Source organism: Notechis scutatus, chromosome Z, assembly GCF_049901735.1.
Source record: "Notechis scutatus isolate UNSWTSFEM ecotype Mainland chromosome Z, rNotScu1.2, whole genome shotgun sequence".
Lineage (NCBI taxonomy): Eukaryota > Metazoa > Chordata > Lepidosauria > Squamata > Elapidae > Notechis > Notechis scutatus.
The window spans coordinates 68913990-68937106 of record NC_142025.1 but is presented as its reverse complement, the minus strand read 5'-3'; the positions used below and the strand labels follow the sequence as shown (position 1 = coordinate 68937106).

The 23117-nt window shown below is 38.7% G+C and overlaps 1 protein-coding gene across 1 annotated transcript in view; it reads right to left on the bottom strand.

Annotated features, from left to right (window-relative positions):
- The window catches only part of CDK13 (cyclin dependent kinase 13), a 90525-nt gene that overhangs the window by 61710 nt on the left and 5698 nt on the right, over nt 1–23117 (bottom strand). The window contains 4 exon segments of the mRNA XM_087945891.1: nt 9074–9244; nt 10800–10939; nt 11798–11968; nt 12331–12939. Of these exon segments, the coding sequence (XP_087802017.1) occupies nt 9074–9244; nt 10800–10939; nt 11798–11968; nt 12331–12939 (1091 nt within the window).

Genomic DNA, 23117 nt, shown 5'->3' with positions numbered 1-23117 from the left:
TGAAGAAATGGCCCTGGCTGAACACTTGACAGCATGATAAGCTGCGTCAGCTGAGAATTCAGCAGATGCTATAAGTTTAGCAATATCTTGGTGCACTCTAATGCTGGAATTAGGGACATGTTCCCGTAAGAGGCAGAGCCATTTGAGAGAAGAAAGGGTAAAGAAGGAGGTGGCCGTGGCTGCTCTGATGGCCCATGCGTCAGACTGATGGGCCCTGCGTAGGGCTAGCTCGGCCCGTTTTTCCTCCGCTTTAATGCCTCCAGCGCTTCACTGGGAATGGGGGAGGACGCTAATCCCACTATAGGTTCGTCTACCTCAGGAGTATTCAACAATTTTAAGAACTCAGGGGCCAAACTGAAATATTTCCTGTCATATCCAGTGGGGGCCGGGTACATCGCTGCAGATGCCCACTGTTTCTGTACCAGGTCCGAAAACATGTGAGGAACTGGGATCACATCTGCCTCTACTTCTGGTTGATTGAAAATTAGATCTTCTGGTCCCTCTTCTGAAGGAGTTGGAGTGGTAGAAGGGGTCGACTTGTTCAGACACGCAATGTTTTTTGCCTTAAACAAGAGAGATCTGAAAAGCTGTGGGCGGAATAAGCCTGTAAATACAGGTTGATCGGGAACCAAGGCCCTCATCCTCAGACATACCCCTTTCTAAGGGGTCCGCTTCCGACAGGGGCTCGCTGTCATGTATTGATCCCGATTCTATCTATTCCATTTGATCAATTTGATCCACTTCCTCCTCCTCCTCAGTCAGCCCTTGGAGGGGCGCTTCCCCTTGTAGATGTACCTGGGTATAGTGTTGCTCTGACCTGGTCAATGACCTCAGCGATTGGGAATCATAATCAGCGGTTACAGGATGTCCCCTGGTCAGAACTGCGTGTTGAAGACCTGCGATTCCCTGGCGGATTGCCAGCTCCATCCAGGCCTTCATCCTCTCTGGAGCTTCCTCTGGAAGAGTGTCGTCCTGTCGAAGACCGGCAGCCGTTGGAGTGAATGTAGCTTCGGGAGCCCTTTGCGTGGTCAGTGTTCCAGGTAACTGGCCTGTTGGCTTTGGGGAGCCAAGCTGCACCTGGATGAGAGGGAGAGATCTAGGGGAGGAGGAGTGTGAGAAGAGGTAGATGGACCTGGACTGGAGAAGGAAAAGTCCTGTGAGGCCCTGTGCGCCTCCCGTGTGCACTTATCTATCTGCTTTTCTAATGTTTTTTGGCACCTGTTGGCATCCCTTTCTGAAGCTTTAGAATTCTCTTTAGCCTGCTTGGGTTTGTGCTGAGATTTGGCTTTGACCTTCAAGGATGAGGTCTGAGAGCTGCTACCGCCTGCCATTTCAACTGAAGGAATGACAGTATGCTTGTTATTTAATGCAATACTGTGAAGGCGGTTGGCACGCCCAGGGACCTGATCTAAGAACAGACCGGTTGCCCTGATTATGTTTTTTATTCCCCCTCCTTTTCTCTCTCTCTTTTTTTAATATCTATCTATGAGTCGTATCTCAGTAATAATATTTTATTGATATTAAAATATTATACCAAATTGATGATGATTATTATTATTAATCACTAATATATATAGCTATATGTATATGAATATCAATTAAATAGCATGAGGCTAAAATGTTGAAAAACCAAACAGCCAAATTGAGAACGCCTAAAGGCCCAAGTTGATAAAGGTAGAGGCCTTCAACAGCTTCCCTACACAGGCGGACACAGGCCTAGGTGCTCACTGTTGTGCCGCTGGGTTGATTGGGCTGTGAGGGTTAAGTCAACAATTTAAATGTAGGAATAGCCTTGAATGTAGTAAAAACAAGACGAGAGTATAACGATCCCAAGTGCTCCTAAAGAGAAACCTCTGCTTGGGAAAGAAAGTACCTCACACAGCACAAAATGAAATACAGTCAGCGTGGCCACGAGGTTTTTGTAAGAAAAAAAGGCCTCTGGCTGTTAACTTTTTGGCATGCTCCCCAGCAGCAAACTCCCACCGTGTGAAGGAGTAGCCTCCGAGGGCTCTTCCTATAAGGCTAAATGGCGGGGAAGGGTGGAAGGAACTAAGCAACTAAATCTTCCACCCCCAGGCAGCGTTCAGAGGGGGGAAGGAAAGCGATACGACTCTGTTGTGAGCAAAGAGCTCACACCGCTGTTCAGATGAAAAAAACTCTGCGGCTATCTGTCGAAATGGCAGGGATGGAAGGAGCGGTTGTGGGGAAGGGGCGCGGAGCAGCGCCGAAGCCTCCCTCCTCTTTGGGGCGCGAAACAGCGCTTTCCTGTAATGCGAGCAATCTCCGACTGTCTGATGTTAAAGAGCCAACGTCGAGAGATTGTAATGCGATTAGGAGACTAAAGAGTCCTAAAGACAAGCTGATCAATTTTCAAACCTGCTAGTAAAGAAATGAATTTTCCTGTTTCAGCCAAGGAAGAATCACAAGCACTGCCTATTCCTCACGAGGCTGAGCCAAAAACTGGGGAATGCTGGGGAGGAGTCTCGTGGAGGAGGAGCGTTCCAGAAATTAAGCCCAGCCTAGGCATGCAGAGACTGAAGCACCTCCCACTACTGGATGCTCTGAACAGCTCATAGGAGAATAGGTTGGATAAAAATGGATGATTTTTTAAATTTAATCAGATGTTTTTATTTTTTTATTTTTATCAAATTTATTTTAATAAAATGTTTTGGAGTAAAAATCTATCTAAATATAATTTTCTATTTAAGATACATTAATAATTTAGTTTATTCAGCATGAAATGGAGCTTAGTTATGTAACATGCTTATATTCTGCAATATTGGGACTGTCAGCGAGTCAGAGGAAGAGCCATTGAGGGACAGAGATGACAGTTGCTCTTTAAAAATTGAGCTGATTTAAATAAAGTCTTTTTACTAGTGATTTAAATGGTGATTTAAATTGACTTGATTTAAATCAAATCCACCTGTGTAGAATCTTAACTTTACTCACCACTGAATTTCATTTTGTTAGATAGGACCAAGTATTCAAGTCTGTCAAGATCTGTCTGTATACTGAGCTTTTCTTGTGGAGTGTTAGCTATTCCTGCCAGCCTGGTGTCATCTACAAAAATGTAATGAGTTCCCCTTCATCCCCTCACGAAATCATTTACGAAGATATTGAAGAGTACTGCATAAGACAGAACCTTGAGATACCTCAGTGCATGCAGATGCATTAAGGACTGTATGTTGAGTGCGGTTGGTCAGTCAGTTATTAATCTATCTGACAAATGGTTGTTTTATTTTTTTTTATTTCCTAAGTTCCTTAGATTTTTATTTACACTGAACAAGTAAGTTAAATTGAATCACTTAAAAAACTTATGCATTTTTCAATATACTTTTTCTTGAGCTGCCCACCAAACTTGTTTAATAATTTCTACATCAGAAGATGAAGGGTTTTTTCCCTCCAAAATCAGTAAGATTGCAAATTTGCTGATAAGTACTATACAGAAAATATATTTGATTATCTGTATTGATTGTCTTCTGTATCTACTTTTTCTCTGGGGTAAACTTTTAAAGTCAAACTTCCCTTTGGAAATTTCCCTTTGGAAATCTATTGTGAGAGATAAAGAGAAATTGTCAATTAAATACTATTAGAGGGACATTCCACATAGTTTTTTCAACAACAGTACAAAAGTGGTTTGCCATTCCATATTTTTAAATTAGTTCTGCTAAAGTTTATCCCAAGCTAGTTTATAAACCTAGGATAAAAGAACTGTTTAACCTACTTCTTGATTACATCAGAAAGACAAATCTATACAGTAAAAAGTAACAATGTAAAAATGAGATACATTAAGCTTACCATTATATCTTCAGTTATATGGTTAATTCTAACATGGCCATTTATTAGTCTTGCAATCTAATCTAGCCATTTTGCCAGCCAGAGTTAAAAATCCTAGCACTGCAATAATAGCACAATAGCACAATCACTCACAAGCCAGAATTTGTTTCCATATTATTGTTACTGCATTCCTATACTACTAAGGTGAGTCACAGTTAAGCAGAATAATAAGAACCCCAATTAGGGCAGAATCATGACATTTATTTAATTCCATAGTTTCTTTCATGTTATGAAGCAGTCCAGAAATATTTTAATATCAATTTAAGTCAACAAACAATTGTTTGGCTTCCCTACCATCCTTTGGCAGCCATGCACAAGATAAAGAACAAAAACTGTATCATTGTACATGTCACTAAACTTTCCCTTGCATTTACTGAATTATAGTATAAGAGTGCAAGATCTTGCCATTCATAACTTTATGTAGAAAGAAAAACCCAAATAGAATTGCTCCTAATCCTGTATTGATATGAATATGTTAGTAATTATTTCTCTATTTAAAATAATAAAGCAGGCACATTTTACTGCAGCAAAAATACCTTATGCATTATGAATTCATCATTTTTCATATATCAACTTTTACTATCATGTATTAACCTGATATTTTTCTGTCATTTTCTTGTACTATGAATTATTATTATAAATTTTATTTTGGGAGCTTTGTGGTATTTGTGATTCTTTTTCTTTTCTTAAAATACCTTTACCAGTCGGCATAGTATGCTAAAAATATTTCAATACAGCTAGTCTTCCACTCATGATCGTAATGGAAGCTGCCTGTTACAACTTCAAGTCATAATGCTAAGTAAGCAAAGTGACCATGTGATTGTCTTGCTTAATGGCCTCCACATCTGCTCTTCCCAATGTAGTAATTAAGTAACTGCACAAGTCATTAAGCAGAACATGAGGTCCTCAAGGATAAGGAAGCCTCTGGAAATCCTAGCACAAGACTAGGCGTACCTGTTCCAGGCCTCCTTAGGCCTCTCCCAAACTCAAGGCATCTTGTGCTCCACTTCCTACCACTCAGGGATCATGTAGGCCTTAGGCCTGATTTTTGCCCCACCACCACTTGGTCCCATAGACCTTGGTGTTCCTTCCCATCCCACCAGGCCCCATCCCTTCCACCCCACCCCTCTACCCATTTGCTCTGCTTTCCTAACACAATATTCAGAGTGCTCTGAAAAGGGGCATTGGTCTTACCTAATATGCTCCTTCTCAGGGTGTGGTGTTAGAATCCTGGCATGGGTTAACTCGTCTCGTAGCTCTTTGAGTCCCCCAAAATGAGGACATGCTTTCCTGTCAACATTCACCAATTTCGATGATGCCGTAGCAATGTGACAGATCAACTGTGCCCATACCTGTACTCGGGACCAGACGGTCTCCTGGGTGGGGCTGGATTCTATCGCCACACCCTAAGAAGGAGCATATCAGCTAAGACCTATGCCCCTTCTCCAGTGTGGCAGCGATAGAATCAAGGCATCGGACACCATTGAAATAAAGAAAAAAAGGGTTCTGGGGCTAATATGTGCTTGTTAGTATCTCAGTAAGCCTTAGTTAGAACTAACCTTTGATAGGGGAGCAGAAACCACTGCAAGGATCTGGCCTGGAGATGGCCCAAGGAATGATCAAGATGCAAGAAATCATCTTGCTCAGGAGCTGGGAGAGCAGGGCAAGAGAAACCATTCTGTCCACATGTATTCGATTCACCATGGCTTTGATGTCAGCCAGGCGCTCTGGTGATACAAAAACCTCACCCGCTGAGGTATCTACGATCGCCTCCAGGTGCAGCAGTCAAATGGTTGGGCTCAGGTGGCTCTTGTCCGCATGCGGTGAACTCTGCGGCTGCAACCATCTTGTTAAAGTCTTAGTGTGTCTGGATATCACTAGCAGGCACTCTCTCGTGCAGCTGGTGTAGCCAAACGAGGCCCTGGTAAAAAAGGAGCAACTGCAGCAGTTTTAACTGCCCAGGCAGCCATCTAGTGGGCCTTGCAAAGTATCAGCTCTGCCTTCCTATCGTCTGCCTTCAGGACATCTTCAGCATCATTAAGTGTGGCAGAGGAAGATGCTAGTGCCATCACCGGCTTGTCCACTTCAGGAATCTGTAGTGCTTCGGCAAGAGCTGGGGTAATGTTGTAAAAATTTTTTATCAAATGCCATGGGGGTTGAATAAGCCCCTGATGAGTCCAACTGACGCTGGACCATGTTCAAAAATACCCTTGGGTGGTGGAATCACTTCTGCCTCTGCAATAGGCTCAGAAAAGAGCAAGTCACTGGGTTCAGCTATTCCCAGGGATGCGTCCAGAAGTTCCATGTCCAAAGGCCGAACCTTTGGCCTTAAAAAGCAAGGACTTAAATACATGTGGCCAGATCAGATAGGTCAGCTTTTCAGGGGCAATCCTATCATCCTCTGACAACTCATGCTCGATCTGGTCTTCTTCCTCTGAACTAGATGATTGACCGTCTAGAAGAGACTGGGCCCCTGTAAGGACGAGAGGTCCTGTGGCTCCTGAAGTGACCGATATTGCCCCTGAATAGGGGAAAAATCAGACACCACCGATGTTGCATGCCGACTTTGTTGGATGCCAGCCGCAAAGGCTGCTTGACAGCCTCAGAAATCCACCTTTGCACATCCTGAGGCATTCCAGGGTCATATGCCTCCCCTGGGCAGAGCCCCACTGCAGTGGGGGTAAATGTAGCCTCCCATGATCTAAGGGTGACAGTAGTTCTGAGGGAAGAATTTAGCCAGTTGTAGGGCCAAGAGATGTCATAGGACCTAAGCCAAGTTCTCCAGTTCTATCTGGTGGCCAGACCTGGGAGCTTGATTTGTCAATTTGAGTGTGCTCATTTGAGAGCTCAAAAGGTTGCACAGAAAAGGGGTGGGAAAATAGGATCTCACTCCCTCAGGGGCTACGTTGCCTTTGCCTCTCTGCTTCTCTAATCCCTTTGGCCACTTGTTTTTCTAAAGCCCTCTGATGCATTCATGTGTCCTCCTTAGCCTTGGAGAGATAGTCTTGGCCTTAAGTTTAGCTGCAGCTCCTTTAACTGCTCATTCAGACTTTGAAGAATTACTTCTGGAGCTCCGAGAACCAGCACTGTCAGTCTGATGCTTCCCAGCAGCCGCATTCATGGGGTCGTTAACAGGCATTGGAGCTGCCATCTTAGCCCCCGGATTACAAGGTGTGCATGCTCTCGAAGGAGTCCTGCTGCTTTGGCTGGGCTGTTTTTGTGCTCAGGTTAGACTGCTCCTGAGTGCAGGCAGGGGCTCTCAAACGCAAAACTTGGGAGCTGTAGCAGTCTTAACCTGTTCTATGGCAGCCTGTAGCGGTGGCTGTGCTGGTTAGACCAGGGGAAGCTCACCCATCTGCTCGTTGAGAGCACGGGAGCCGCGGATCACCTTTGCGGGTCCCAAAGATCAGCAGCTGTCAGAGGCTCGCTTTCATTCCTGTGCTGACAGAGATCCAACTGCCTGCCTTCAAACTGCTTCCTGCGGCCATCTGGCAGTGGCAACATGCCAAAGTGCTCGTCACTCTGAAACTGCGCTCCCCCAAGGGGCAGGCAGTCAAGTGAGCGTCTGAAGTCCTCTGCTGTCTGCGGGCTCGAGCTAATAGCTCTTCATGTCGGACAGTTTCCACCAAGAGTGAGGCGCCAACTGTTTAGCTGGCTCGAGCCAACGGCCCTTCACGCTAGACAGTGCTCCAACTGACGATCTATTCTCAAAATGGCGCCGGCTGTCAGCGGGGTCGAGCCAATGGCCCTTCACATTTGACAGTTACAGTAGCAGCCGATGTGCCTTCTGGCGCAAAATGGAGGCCGGTGACAGTGGGCTTGGGTCAATGGCTCTTCACATTGTCAACTGTCAAGGCTGGGATTGGACCTTCCTGCCTTTCCGATCCAGCAGCCTGACAGTCGAGGTAGAATCCAGGCAAAGAAGAAACTCTGTCTAAATGTTAACTTAGGAAACTTCAACAAACACATCTAATTAAGCATTTGACTGAGGCAAAACTGGGGAACATTGATAGGGAGGCATGTCCTCAGTTTTTCTGACTCAGTCTAAAGAGCTACAAGACAAGAGTTAACCCATGCCTGGATTCTATCGCTGCCCCACTGGAGAAGCTCTGGAGCTTATACTGCACTGCTCCATTTGCTGTCTGCTGTGCCACACTAATGTGTCAACAGAGTGTTTTGGAAAGCTCTGGAGCTCACATTAGGAAAGCAAAAAAGACCACTCTGTTCACAGTTTACTCTATTTTTCTAACATGAATGCTTCTCTGGAATGCTTCAAAAATACCCAGAGGTTCTCAGGAAATAGAGTAGATTGATCTGTTCCTAGGCTGCATGGTTTCAATCTGGAAACAATTGCAATTTTTAGAGCAACAAATTCCTTGCAACCACTCCAAAAATGGTAGCTGTTTCCAGAATACAGCTGTAGAGTCCAGGGAAGCTGAGGGCCCCCTAACACAAGCTCTGGAGATCTTTGAAAGGTAAATCAATGATCATTGACAGAAGGTGGGGAACCCAGTGGGGTGGAAAGCAGACCCAAAGTTTGTGGAAACCCAGCAAGGCAGAATAGGGCGGACACAGATGGAGGGGCTACTACATCATCCCTGCAATTGGTGGTAAGGACAACTGAACCTAAAGGCACTGCAGCAGCTTTTACTTCAAAGCTTGACACAATTTCAGAGGTAGGGGGTATATATCATAACTTCGAAAGGTGGCTAAGTAACTCATAAGTCAAGGACTTCCTGTAAAACATATTATAACAAATAGAACCAACAAAATGGAAAGAAACTAGGGAGCTTTATTTTATCCCCCCTTCTTTTTTTATAAATAACTCAAAGCAGTGAACATATCTAATACTCCTTTATCATCCTATTTTCTCCTTAACAATCTTATATGGTGGGTTGAAAGAGACTGACTGACCAAAGTTATCTAGGCAGTCTGCATGCCTAAGTGGAACAGAATTCATGGTCTCCCAGGTTCTAGCATGATGGCAAGGCAGAATTAATGCAGGCAAAAGTTCAAAGCATTATTTATTTTTTATTTATCTATTTATTGAATTTATGTTGCCTCTTATCAGCCCATGGCGACTCGAAGTGGCTTACAGAATGTTAAACATATTACTTTTATATACAAGAATGGAAACAATACAATTCATGTTTTTTAAATCAGCTGTCTTTTTCCCAGAAACAATTATAAATTACTTTACAATTATGTAGTGACAAAATAATGCTTATCAACATACCTTTATCTTTCTTGAAATCTAAAGCATCTTCCTTATCTGTCACTATTTCTTTCATGTTGATTATACTTGGATGATTTAGTTGTCGGAGAATCTTTATTTCCCTAATAGCTGTAATAGGAAAACCTTCTTTTTCATTATCCAACCGTACTTTCTTTAATGCCACCATTTCCCCTGGGAAAATATTAGTCAAGCAAAAACTTAAATACTGACATATCCAGAAAACAATTTTATATTATAAAAATATAGAATAGAATATAGAAAGAGAAAAAACTTTGTGGCAACTAATAAATTATAGTATTTTTAATTAAAAATTGCTACAAGCTCTATATTTATCAAAATGTAAAGTTTGTCAAGGCCTTTCATTTGATTCAGCAAATCAAGTATTCTGTCAATTAATCAAGATTGACTTAACTTTAAAAGACTGAATAGCCAACTTATAATAATTAAGTCAAATGACTCAAATGACGTATAATAATTAAGTCAAATGACTAGGAATCAGAAGCTATGAGTTCTAATCTTAGTTTAAACATGTCGCTTGGGTGATCTTAGGCGAGTCACTCTTTCTCAGCCTGAGGAAAGACAATGCCAAACCCCTTCCAAAATTTTGTCAAATAAACTGCCAAAACTACAGGTAGTCTTCAACTTACGACTCCAATTGAACTCTAAATTTCCATTACTAAGCATGGCAGTTGTTAAGTGAGTTATGCTTTATGTACATTTTTTGCCACAGTTGTTAAGCAAATTCCTGCAGTCATTAAGGGAATCTGGCTTCCATCAATGATTTTGCTTGTTGGAAGCCAGCTGAGGTTACCAGTGGTGATCACATGGCTCCAAGACAAGGCAATTGTCATAAATACATGCCAGTTGCCAGGAACCCAAATTTTGATCCCAGACTAAGGGATCAACAGTTGTACAAAAAAAAACTTTTTTTCAGTGCTGTTATAACTTTGAACAGTCACTAAACAAATGGCTTTAAGTTGAGCACTACCTATAGTCCAGAAAAATGCCAGGAGTCAGCACTGAATAGAGTTAATTGAGTGGAATTAACACATCTTAAGTCAATTTTCATGTCTTCTTTCATGTCTCCATACATACCTGAACCATAGTTCCAGACTATGTTCAGTTTTATGGGGTATATGCCTTGTCAAACCAATTGTCTCAGCTTTTTGATAGCACAAATGCTCTTAATATCTCCTACTATATATATTAATTTCTCTTCCCAACAGAAAACGGAAACCATAAAATCATTAATATGAGTTCTCCAAACACCTATGTTAAAGAATATAAACAGTCCTCGATTTACAAATCCACTTAGTGACCGTTCAAAGTTACAACAGCACTGAATAAACTGACTTATGACTGTACACTTATAAGCATTGCAGCATCCCCATAGTCATATGATCAAAATGTAGACACTTGACAACTAATTCATATTTATCATGGCTTTGAGGACTTCTGACAACAAAGTCAAATGCGTATATTAGATTCAATTAATAACCATGTTATTAATTTAACAAATGCAGTGATTCATCTAACCACTGTAAAAAGAAAGGTCGTAATATGAGATAAAATTCACTTAATAACTCTCTTGTTTAGCAACAGAAATTTGGGGATCAATTACAGTAATTAGTCAAGGACTATTGCATTTTGACCTGGTACTAATAGAAACTGCAACAATTATTTATAACATCAGTATTTTTGTTGTGAATCATACTTTTAAACTTACCTGTATCTTTATCCCTTGCTTTGTAAACTTGCCCATATGTGCCTTCTCCAATAATACCAATGATATCAAACTTATCTACACAACGTTTCCCCCAGTCAATTTCTTTCTGCTTTGTTTCACCATGACGTGGTCCACATATCCTAACCAAACAATTAATAAGGTTTTATTCTATCAGAATATGTTTACATTTTTGTCTAAAAATTTACTTCTCTGTACATTTCTCTCTGTAAATATGCCATTACATATTAAATTATTTTTTTAAATATCAGTCACTCATACAGTGAATTAGCATTTTTATATATTTTATATCATCCTTGTAATGCTCTACTAAAAATCTTATACAACCATTTTCATCACAACTGGCTGCTTTGGGGTTTCATGTTTCCCACAAAACCTTGTTTTTTCAATGAGTGGTTTTTCAAAAGCAGATTATAGCATACTGTGAAGATTGCCTATTTCTACAGTTCAAACAAAATAGTTTTTTTTAATTGGTAAAATAGAGAAATTGAATGATCTGGAATACCAACCAGAAACATTTAAATACAACTACCTGCAATTAACATGTAAGACAGAGAATAACAATGAAATAATCTTATTTTACCATTCAAAGCACTACATTATGATGTATCTATGGATTGGAATATTTCTGCCCAAAAACTATAATTCTGAATGCAAGACAAAAATGAGGAGACTACAGAAAATTTATCTACTGAAGAACATACAAGTCCATTAATAATTTAAAATCTAACTCTTCTATTTGTTCATGCACAAAATACTAAAAGCAATTTTAATAGTGGCATAGTGGATCAGTTATCAATTCCCCTAATGCCCAATGACTGAAACAAGTATTTAAAATGTTTGTATTTATTATTTATTTTATATTTATTAATTATGACCACTCTCCCTCCCTCTATATACATACACTCCTATACACACACACACACACACACACACATATGCATACGTATACATATAAAAATAAAAATAAATGCACATACTTTGGTCTCTTTTTATTATGTGATTGTACTAGAATCTTTTTCTCTTCAGGGCTTTGAGATATATCATCTCCTTCAGGAAACTCAGGTGGCAATGGCAAGTCTGCAAGCAAATGGCGTAATTTCTTTTCCACTTCTTTTTTCACTGCTTTTACTGAAATGTTACCTTGCAAACTGTACCAAAATAAAAAGTTTTTTTTATGTCAGCATAAATGACAAATTTATAACTAAACAAAGGATCAGGTCTAATACATTGTTCCAATATCATACTTATGTAAACATAAGGGAAAAAGTTAAAATCTAGACTTTTGGTACAATACAAGAAACAGTGAACATCACTACTAATCCATGTACTTTATGTACATTACTAAGCAATCATCAAAATGGACTTGTGAAGATTTTGACTACAAACACTTTTTTAAGCATATATAAGATTAAGTTAATCTTAGTATAACAAAAAGTATTTACACTTCATTAAACCTGTCTAGCATTTGCAGATTGACATTGCATTTTTTAAATTATATTTCACAACTCACCAATCTGTATCTTTATCTTCAGGTAGCATAGGCGGAAAAGGCAGGGGTGGCAGAGTGGAAGTGATTGTTACAATACTACAGTCTTTCTCCTTACATGTTGCAGTTAGGATATGAGGTTTATTCTTCTCTTTTACTGCAACAGGTTGTGTTGTTGATTTCACAAGCGTTGATTTATTTTCTTTTGCTGCTAAAACTTTTTGTTTAGCCACTTTCTCTATAATCACATTGTTTTCCACCTTAGTTTCCTGAACAGAAATGTTTGTTTTTATCTTATCATTTTTCAAGGTTGAACTATTTGAGGGGGAAGATATATTTTCTATTTTTATCTTTTTTACTTCCTTTACATTATTCACTTGTTGTACAGCAATTCCTATATCAATTCCCTTAGTAGGTGTAGAAGTGTTTGAAACTTTTGCATTGGCTTTAGCTGCCTCTGCTGCCCTGGCTTTTTTGTTCTTGTTCAGCTCAGCTCCCAGGCTGCTTTTTAGAGTCAGAGTACTGGGAGAAATACTGGACTGCCGACTTCTGGATCTTGACAATCTGTGTCTACTACGAGATCTTGAATGTCTTGATGAGTAAGGACTTCTGCTTCTGGATTTTGCTGATTTTCTGCTTACAAAAATAAAGTTTTAGTGAATAAATATTGTTATATTTGTAAATTATAAATTAACATGTTTACTGGTTAGCTGGCTTTTTTTAATCAAAAAACTTTAATAACAGCAAAGTGTCACCTAACAAATTTTAAATTTGTGTTTATATTTAAGAATACTTCCAGCAAATTTTGAGTAAATCTGAATTATTAATTCAGAATATCACACAAAGCTAAGATTTTATCCAAAAAAATGAAAGAAACTTTGAAATGATTTGTGATTGAAAGACTTAAATTTCTAATTTAGAAAGCAAGCTATTAAACAAATAAATTTGAAAACTTAACCTTAATCACTAAAATATAAAAGCTTTCTACAATAACAATTGTAAATTTTGGATATATTTATACAAATATCCTGTAACAGATTTTTAAATATTCAGTCCTCAATTTAAATTGCAAGAATGTAGTATGCTTATTTGAAAACAAGCAGGTTTAAATTAAATCTGCATTTTGATATCCAATTAAAACACTAGGCAGAAGAACAGAGTTTGGGAAAGTGAGTTTGAAAAGACAAACGAAGTTTGAATTTAGATGGGATAAGTTAGAAGGGGTGATTTTTACTTTTAAATGACAGAGATTAGGTTTGATCTCTGTGCAGAAAGCCAGAAATCTTTTGGAAAACTTTAGTTTGGATTTCTATGATTTGGCTAATAATATTTATAAAGTAGAAGCATTATCAAAGATCTTTTCAAATCACTTTTTAAAGGAAAAATGGATCATCATGGAAAATGTCAGAATGTCAAAATTCTCAATACTGGACAAAAAAAATAAAATATGAACTTTTGATAATTATTCCAACATTTTTTCTACAGCTTTCAAAAAAGTTTAAAGAAGTAACAATTTTCTTTCTGGTTCTATTGAGGTTTGGGAAGCTGAATTTAAAATTGAAAGATATATAAAATGACAATTCAACTACTGTATAAAAATGCATAGGAACTGAAAGAATTTATTTCCTTGTCAACATTCAGCATCAGGGTTACTGTTGGGTTGTTAAGGAGAGCTTACAATGTATGAACATCATTAATATATATATATATTTGCTAATGATACATCAACTGTATCATATTGGTAAAAGACACTAATTTCAACTGAAAAATTTTTTAAGTACTAATCCAGCTATTAACCACAATGGTTTCTTCTATTGATTGAGAACTTTTTCTTTCTTTGTAATAACTGATTCAAAACTGAAAAGCAATTTAAGAATTAAAAAAGCAGAAAAGTTGCCCCACCCATCGGACAATGAAAAAAGACACAAATAAAGTATTCATTAACTACAACAACATTTAAGATACTAGTGCTAACTTTAGGGAAATTGCCTGTTTTTAAGAAAAAAAATCAAATGCATGTTTTCTATTAATAAACAGTTTGGGATAATTTCTTTAAATAAGTTATCGGTTCAGTGTAAAAGCTAGTGATGGATGTAGAAAAATGTTTCCAAATGCCCACTCAGTTAATTGAACTGGTAATGGTTACTAATATTTATATAATTGTAATATTATATAATGTATCAATATAATTACATATTTTAAAAATTAATCTGGAACAAGAAAGAGACCAGGTACTCCTCAACTTACAAATATTCATGTAGTAACCAAAGTTACAACAGTATTGAAAAAAATTATTTATGACTGTTTTTTACACTTACAACTGTTGCAGCATGTACATGGTCGTGTGATCAAAATTTGGATGCTTGGCAACTGGCATGTATTTATGATGGTTGCAGTGTATAAGGGTAATGTGATCAACTTTTGCAACCTTGACAAGCAAAGTCAATGGGAAAGCCACATTCACTTAACAACCACATTACTAACAAATACGGTGATTCACTTAACTATGCAAGAAAGGGGGTAAATTGGATAAAACTCACTTAACTGTCTTAGTTAGCAAAAGAAATTTTGGGAACAATTTTGGTTATAAATTGAGGATTACCTCAACGTTCTATATTCTCAAAAAATGACTATCAAAAATGTTGAAAAATATCAATAAAGATTTTAAACATCAAAAGTAGAAATTCTAAAATCTGATTAGAAATATAAATAAAATCCATTTTATTTAAGAAATGCTTTGTTAACAAAAATAATCCTATTTGAATTATTTTCAGAATCATTAACACATTCAAATGAATTAGAGACAATGATAATATCATCGAAAAACAAGTACTTTGTATTCAGATTTATCATTAGAACCCACATATGTGTAGAATACCCTTTATTAAATTCAGAAACTGAGACACTTTTAAACATTTAGTCATAATTATCTATCCTGTTAAGTCAGATTGTGGTTAAGGTTTCTGAAGAAGGCAGCTTTATGCCCCACCTTAGGCACAAAGCCAAGTGACTTTAGGCTAGTCAGTTTCTCTCATTCCTAGGATGAAAGCAAATCACTTCTGAAAAACCTTGCCAAGAAAACAGCAGAGGTCCAGGTAGACTCTAAGGTAGACAGGTAGACTCTAAGGTAGACAGTTAAGACTCCAGGTAAACAGTCCAGGTAGACTCTAAGAATCAAACGCAATTGAACTGAAGAAAAAAAAACCATATCCTGTAAGAAAATTAAGGTTCAACGATACCAATATGACCCTTAAAAACCAAAACTTTACTATTTTGATCATCTAATAATTTCCCTGGTTCCTGGTTTATCTAAATGTACCTACAGCATAAAGCAAAAATACATGAAGAAACGCCTCCAAATGAAAATAATATATACTAACCTCATTTTCTAAGGTCCGTGTCTATGCAGCTGGATCTCAACAAGATAAACTACCGATAATGAAAATTTTCAACTAAAATTGCATTTAAAATATTTAACTTTTTATTTTATTCAAATAAGCCACTTCCTTTTTTTTATTTTTTTAGGTTACTTTACTAATTGAATATGATTTTACAAAGCTTCTTTGTAAAGCTTCCATTCTGGGTTTTTTTTTTTTTGTTCATTACATTTTTAATTTTAATTACTATTTAATTTTATATTATTTTATAATAATTTATTTCATTTTATATTATTTATATTATGGCCTTAGTGGACAATCACTTAAATGTGAGCAGCAGTATGCTGCAGCTGTTCTGACCCAGCTTTAGCAAGTAATGATAAGCCACTTACTCGCAAGTAAAAACAAACTCCTTTTCAAACAAGTAGGAAGTCTTTTATTCACATGGATAAAGAAAAATCAAATGGAATTAGTCCCAACAAACCTGGCCAAGAAATCCCAATTGCTTGCTGTATCCTAAAAGCGAATGGTTGTTGCAGCCATTCCTACAACCTTATTTATTTCCCAGCCAGGGAAGAGCTGGGTAGAGTCCATGTCTGCTTTTCCTTGAGAGCTGGCTTATAGTTTTCCTTTGCTCTTCTCTCCTTTCCTCTCTGAGCATACGCGCATCTGGGATGGGCCCCATCTGTTCCTACCCCTCACTCAGCTCAGGCCCCGAAGACAGCTGACTCTCCACCTGGCTAGGATGGATGCTCTGGCTCTGCCTGTCTCTGATGCTGTTTCTTTATTAGAGCCTCCCAAAAACTCCAAAGCTGGCCTAGGCTCTCCCTCCACCTCCACCTCCTCATCTGACTCTGCAGCTAACTCTGCTGGCAGTCAACAGGCCACAACAGCAGCTGCCAAAAAAGCCAAAGCAATGCTAGGCTGCACTCTTGAAAGAGTGCAGAAAAAAGCAACGAAGATGGTTAGGGGGCTAAAATAGATGAAGAACAGTTGGCAGGAATTGGGTTTGTCTAGTCTAGTAAAAAGAAGGACTATGTTGATATGACAGCAGTGTTCCAATATTTGAGAGGCTGTCACAAAGAAGAGGGGGGGTCAACTGTTTTTCAAAGCATCAGAAGACAAGACAAAAAACAATGGAGAAACCACCTAGAACTAAGGGAAAATTTCTTAACAGTGAGAACAATTAACCGGTGAAATTGTTTGCCTTCAAAAGTTTAGGGGGTTTCATCACTGGAGGGGGAAAAGAGACTAGACAGCACTTGTCTCGAATGGTATAGGGCGGGTATTTGCAACCCACAGCTCCAGAGCCGAATGTGGCTCTTTGACCCCTCTCCTGTGGCTCCCTGTTGACCCAGACACATGACCTCTTTCCACCTCAAGACACTAGTCCAACACGGTCATGCAACCTGTTTTCCGCCCAGAGAAGGCACAAGCCTCTCCGCAGAGTCCTGCAGCTGAAGAGCCCCTCGCAGTTTTTTCTGCACTGCCCGTGACTGCCTGCTTTTTGCGATTCCATGTCCTTTATGGACAGCTAAGCGCCAGTCACTGTCCCCTTCATGTCAGCTCAGGAAGGAGGGGAATGGGGAAGAGCAGCCGCCGCCGGATGCAGGGAGGGAATAGCTCCGGCTTCCCTGCGTAGCGCAGCTGGCTACTCACCTAAGCACACTGTGGCGGCAGCAGGAGTCACCATTGCTTCCGCCACCATGATCCCGGCCCAGGAGGGTATCCTGCTTGTGCACGTGTCCGCGAGAGTGTGATGAGAGAAAGAAAATGGGAGAAAGAGAGAGAAATGAGAAAATGGAGAAAATGAGAGAGGAAAGAGAAACAAATGAGAGAGAGAGAAATGAGAGAGCTGGAGGGAGAGAATAGAGTGTGAAAAGAGAGGGGAAAAATAAAAGAGAGAAAGAAAGGAAGAAAAAGAGAAAAAGAGAAATGAGAGGGAGAGAGAAATTAGAGAGAAAAGGGGGAAAGAGAGAAAGGAGAAATGAGAGAGCTAGAGGGAGAGAATGAGAGGGAGAAAGAGAGGGAAGAGAGAGAAAAGAGAAAGAGAGAGAAATGAAAAAATGATGGAGGGAGGGAATGAGAGAGGAAAGAGAGAAACAAATGAGAGAAAGGGTCAGAGAGAGGGAGAGAGAAATGAGAGAGTGAGCTGGAGGGAGAGAAGGGGAAGAGGGAAACAAATGAGAGAGAGAAGGGGGAGGGAAAGAAAGAACTCTCTCAGACCTATGACGAAAGCAATGGCAAGCTAGATCTCTTGCCAAGAAAACTGCAGTTTGCCAGAAGGCACAAATTGGAAACAAGTCTGATTTTTTAAAAAAAGGAAATAACAGAGATAGAAAAAATGCAACTGAAAATAAAATTATTTATAATTTTGGACAATGGATTGCATTGTCAAACTCAAAAGAAATCAAAATATATATGCTATTGCTGTTAGTACAATCTGGCCAGCTTCTATCAACTTAGAGCTCACTATGAAAAGATTACGGAGAAGCAATTTTCCACAATTAATAACTTTGTTTTGGATTTGCTATCTTATTCAATGAGAAAGAAAGAAAAAAGGGAAGGGAGAGAAGAAGAAAAGAGAGAGAAAGAGAAATGAGAGGGAGGAAGGGAGGGAGGGTGGGAGAAACCTATTTCCGCGGAAAACACCAGGAGTACAAAACCTGGGTAGGCATGGCTGGGGGCGTGTGACTGGATCGGAGTGACTTTGATTTGGCCATGCCCATCTAGATTTTGTGGCTCCCGGTGTTTTCTTTTCTGTGGGAAACAGGTCCAAATGTGTTTAAGATTGCAGACCCCTGGTATAGAGTCTCCTGCTTGAGCAGGGGATTGGACTAGTACATTTCCAAAGTCTCTTCCAACTGTTATTCTCTTATTCTGTCATTAAACAATTGACCACTCTACAGTCAACCAAATTCATTATGATTGATACTGCAAGAAACAGAATTTAATCTGTAAAATGTTCATGACTCCATCAGGTCAGTCTTCTTTGAATGAGTTTAAGGTTTTAAGGCTTGATAATGCAGACGTCTGTGGGTCAATTCAGTGAATTGCATTAAATCTTTACCCCTAAGGCGTATTATATCCAGTAGGATGCTCAAACAAGCATACATTTCCCAACACATTACAAAGACTAGTCCCAACTTTATTTAAGCTTTAAACTTTTGCAGAAAAGCAAATAGATATAAAAAATGGTACAAAAAAGGCAGGCTAGTGGACTAATATTGTAACTGATCAAATCCAGGAAATCTTGGATAAAACAGATCTTCTAGATCAATAGCCTCAATCTCATATAAATATTAACATATTTATATTGCAGTCACGTGTGATGCTCATTGGCCAATGCATATATAATTTATTATTTTATTGTCCAAACTGAAATAGTTTTCAGAGCAATAGGGAATGCTTAAAATGTTTATACTATAACACTGTACTCTCTCTCTCTCTCTCTCTGTATGTATTTTCTCCTCCCAGTTCCCTCTGATCTCATTTCTTATTCCAAAAGAATCTTTAGTAGTTCTTGTTTTGGTTCTTCATATCATTAATAGATGAATGAACTAGCTGGCTCAGGGAAAATGTGCAGGTTAGCATTGGAAGGGAAGTGTGAAGGTGGCATCAGGCCTCTTTTCTCAGTACTGCTTTCTTTGTAAAGTCCCTGGGCATTTACTGTTATTTCTTCCCTATAGCACACAAACAATAAAACGCAGTCAACATAGCAATAGCAACAGCAGTTAGGCTTATATTCTTCATAGTGCTTTAGTCGGCATAATGCCCCCAACAATCTGCGTCCTCATTTTACCAACCTCGGAAGGATGGAAGGCTGAGTCAACCTTAAAGCCAGTCAAAATCGAACTGCTGACAATCTGCAGAATTAGCTTGCAACAGTGTATTCAAACCATTGTGCCATCATTGCTCCTTATATAGCCCGATACTGGGCAAATGTCATTTAGTATTAATCCTATTTATTTATATACTTTTTACACATGCTACATTTCTATGATCTATTTTATTTGCTCAGTGTTGAATGTTATGTGTTTATAATCTATAGATGCTTCTGACTAAGAAAAGCTTGAACACCACAGCATTTACTTTTCCTGTCCAGTGCCAGTTATCTTCCCCACAACACCTGCAGAAGCCAGCAGTGTGGGAAGAAATAAAGCCAGTGTTGCATAAAGTGGTGCTACAAAACAGAAATCATATCTGCAGGGGGGGAAAGCAGCAAGAAGAGTGGCCACCGCTAAAAAATTAAAACTAATTCACACACTGGGGCAAAAAAATATGCAACAGTGGAGCCCAATAAATGAGCTATCCTGAGTTGCACAATAGGCGGTTGTGGCCCCTATTGCACTTTCAAATGCCATTAGCATGATATTCTTCTTGAGTAGCTCTCCTAAAAGGGTAGAACAAGTTTAAAGCTGTTAGATTTATTTCTTAGTATATGGCTTCATCGATGCTGGGACATCCTTCCTTTATCCCATTGGATTTAACTTATTCAAAATGGTGCTGCACCCCTTATTAAAAGGTTATACTTAGGGTATTTTTGCATCCAGCTTTTCATTAGAGCACAAAAGGCTTCTGTCCTAACAAGATAGCTTTCACCAGCTTATGCTCCTGCTTAACGGCAATAATCTTGCAGTAGTAATCCATGACTTAGCAACTTTCCGCTTAAATTATTGCAGCATTTTATGTGATGGGCTTTGTTAATTCAGAAGGTTCAGTTAGTTTTTAAAAATGCTATAGAAAGAGCATCATCTGGAATTTGGCCTATTGATCTCCTGTGACTGGTATTAGGATAGGATAAGATAGGATTCTTTATTGGCCAAGTGTGATTGGGCACACAAGGAATTTGTCTTTGGTACATATGCTCCCAGTGTACATAAAGAAAAAATAAAATATATTCATCAAGAATCATAAGATACAACACTTAGTGATAATCATAGCATACTAATAAGCAATCATATCATGTTAGGAAACAATAAAAATATAAGTTATAAAGATACAAACAACATGGATATAGCCATAAGTGGGAAGAGATAGGTACTAGTAAGGATGAGAAGAGCGCAGTAGTAATAGAGTTTTAGTAGTTAATTTTAAAGTGTTGTGGGAATTAGTTGTTTAGCAGAGCCCTATAGCATCATTTTGAGGGTAGAAGTTGAAACAATTTATGTCCAGGATTTGAGGGATCTGTAGATATTTTCACAGTCCTTTTTGACTCATGCAGTATACAGGTCCTCAATGGAAGGCAGGTTGGTAGCAATTGTTTTTTCTGCAGTTCTAACTATCCATTGAAGTCTGTGTTTGTCTTGCTTAATTTAATTTAAGGTTTCAAATTGCTGGTTTTAACATTTAAACTTTCACAATTTGGGCCATTTGCCCTTTTTTGTTATCTGAATCCCAGTCTAGCCATCATAAGATTTCCACCAGATGCCCTGTGTTGTAAGAGGTATGAAAGGTTGTTACAGTGGATATAAAAAGGTCTACACTCATCCTTTTAAAATGTCGGGCTTTTGAGATATTAAAAAAATCAGATCAAGGTATTTTTTCTACCTTCAATGTAATGCAGGGGTGTCAAACTCGATCTCATGGGTTGTGTTTGACCTTGGGGAGGGGGCTGGGGGCATGGCCAGGGTGGCCATGGCCAAGCTCGGTGTCACTCATGTTGGGGAGGCTCCTGTGGCAGTCCGAGTGCTCTGCCAGCGAAAATGGGCTCCCAAACTCCGTTTTCGGCTGCGATAGATTTCTGCAACCCTCTGCCAGAGAAAACATAGCTTAATTTTTGCTGGCACAGGCACCACTGGCTGGTCCTTCACTGTTTCCAGGGCGGCCCCGCGGGCTAGATCTAAGCACCCCGCAGGCCAGATCCAGCTCACAGGCCTTGAGTTTGACACCCCTGATCTAATGTATGAGCTTACAATTTAATTGAAAAACAAACTGAAGTATTTTAGGAGGGAAAAATTAACATGGTTGTTAAGTGTGCACAAAATACTTTGCTGAAGCACTTTTTGATTTCATGACACTGTAGCATTCAATCTTTTGGGATATGAATTTATCAGCATGGCACATCTTGCCTTTGGAATTGTTGTCCATGCCTCCTTGCAAAAACATTCCAAATCAATCAGATTGTGAGGGCATCTCCTGTGTACAGCCCTCTTCAGATCATCTCACAGATTTTCCGTTGGATTCAGCTCTGGGCTCTGACTAGGCCATTTTGCTTTTCTGATGGAAACCTTTTGTTGATTTGGAGGTATGTTTTGCGTCATTGTTGTGTTCAACATTTTAACAGAAGCCTGAAGTTTTTGTGCCAAAATTGACTGATATTTGGAATTGTATATAATTGCTTCCACCTTGACTAAAGCCCCAGTTCCAGTTGAAGAAAAGCAAACCTAAAGCATAATGCTGCCATCACCATGTGTCATTGTGGGTATAGTGTACTTTTGGTGATGCCGTGTTGTTTTTTCCCCAAACATATAATGCTTTTTGTAATTATGGCCCAAAAGTTCAACTTGGTCTCATCAGATCAAGATCAACATTTTCCCACATGCTTTCATCAGATTTGATGTGGCTTTTTGCAAAACGTGGCTAGGTTTCGTCTTGTCACTTACTCCATAGGCCAGACATATGTAGAATATGGAGATTGTTGTTACAGGTAGTACGCAACCAGTATTTGCCAGTAGCTCCTTTAATGTTACTATAAGCCCCTTGGCAACTTCTCAGTCCAATTTTCTTGTTTTTTCATCTGTTTTGGAGCGACATCCACTTCTTGTACCATCTTTTCTCCAGTTTTTTTTCCCAAAAATTTTATTAATTTTTAAAAAACATACAAACCAAACATAAAACATAAAACATCTTTTTTGAAAGCAGCTTGATCCCGGGTTACATCTCTTCGTACAGACATAAATTCAAGTTCATGCTCACTTTTATATACCTTTCCATATCTTATTACCATTCTAGATTTTCTATATAGCTTCTCCCCTCTTTTCACTCTCTTAATTCTATTTTATTTCATCTCAATTTAAATCATTATACTTATATCCTTTGTCTGTCCTGTTTCAACTGTCTATTATCTTTTCTCATTAACACAAAATTTATCCTGTAATCACTGATTGGAGTATGACGCCTTTATATCTTTCCCCTAAATTTAACACTTAATACATAACTTTCATTCGGATTCTGCTTAGTACATTCTAAAGCCACACACAATATTTTAAAAAAAGAAAAAATTATAAATATATAATATAATTAAAACAACAATCCATACCAGTTGAACTCTATCGTTAAAATTAATATTCATTTAAATCTTTAACATTTTACACATTCCTTTTCAAATAAGTATCATACTTCTATGGGAACCCTTATAAGTTTTGCGTAATTACTTCCCCCCCCCATATCACTTATATTTTAAAACATTATGTAATTAAAATGTTCCCATTC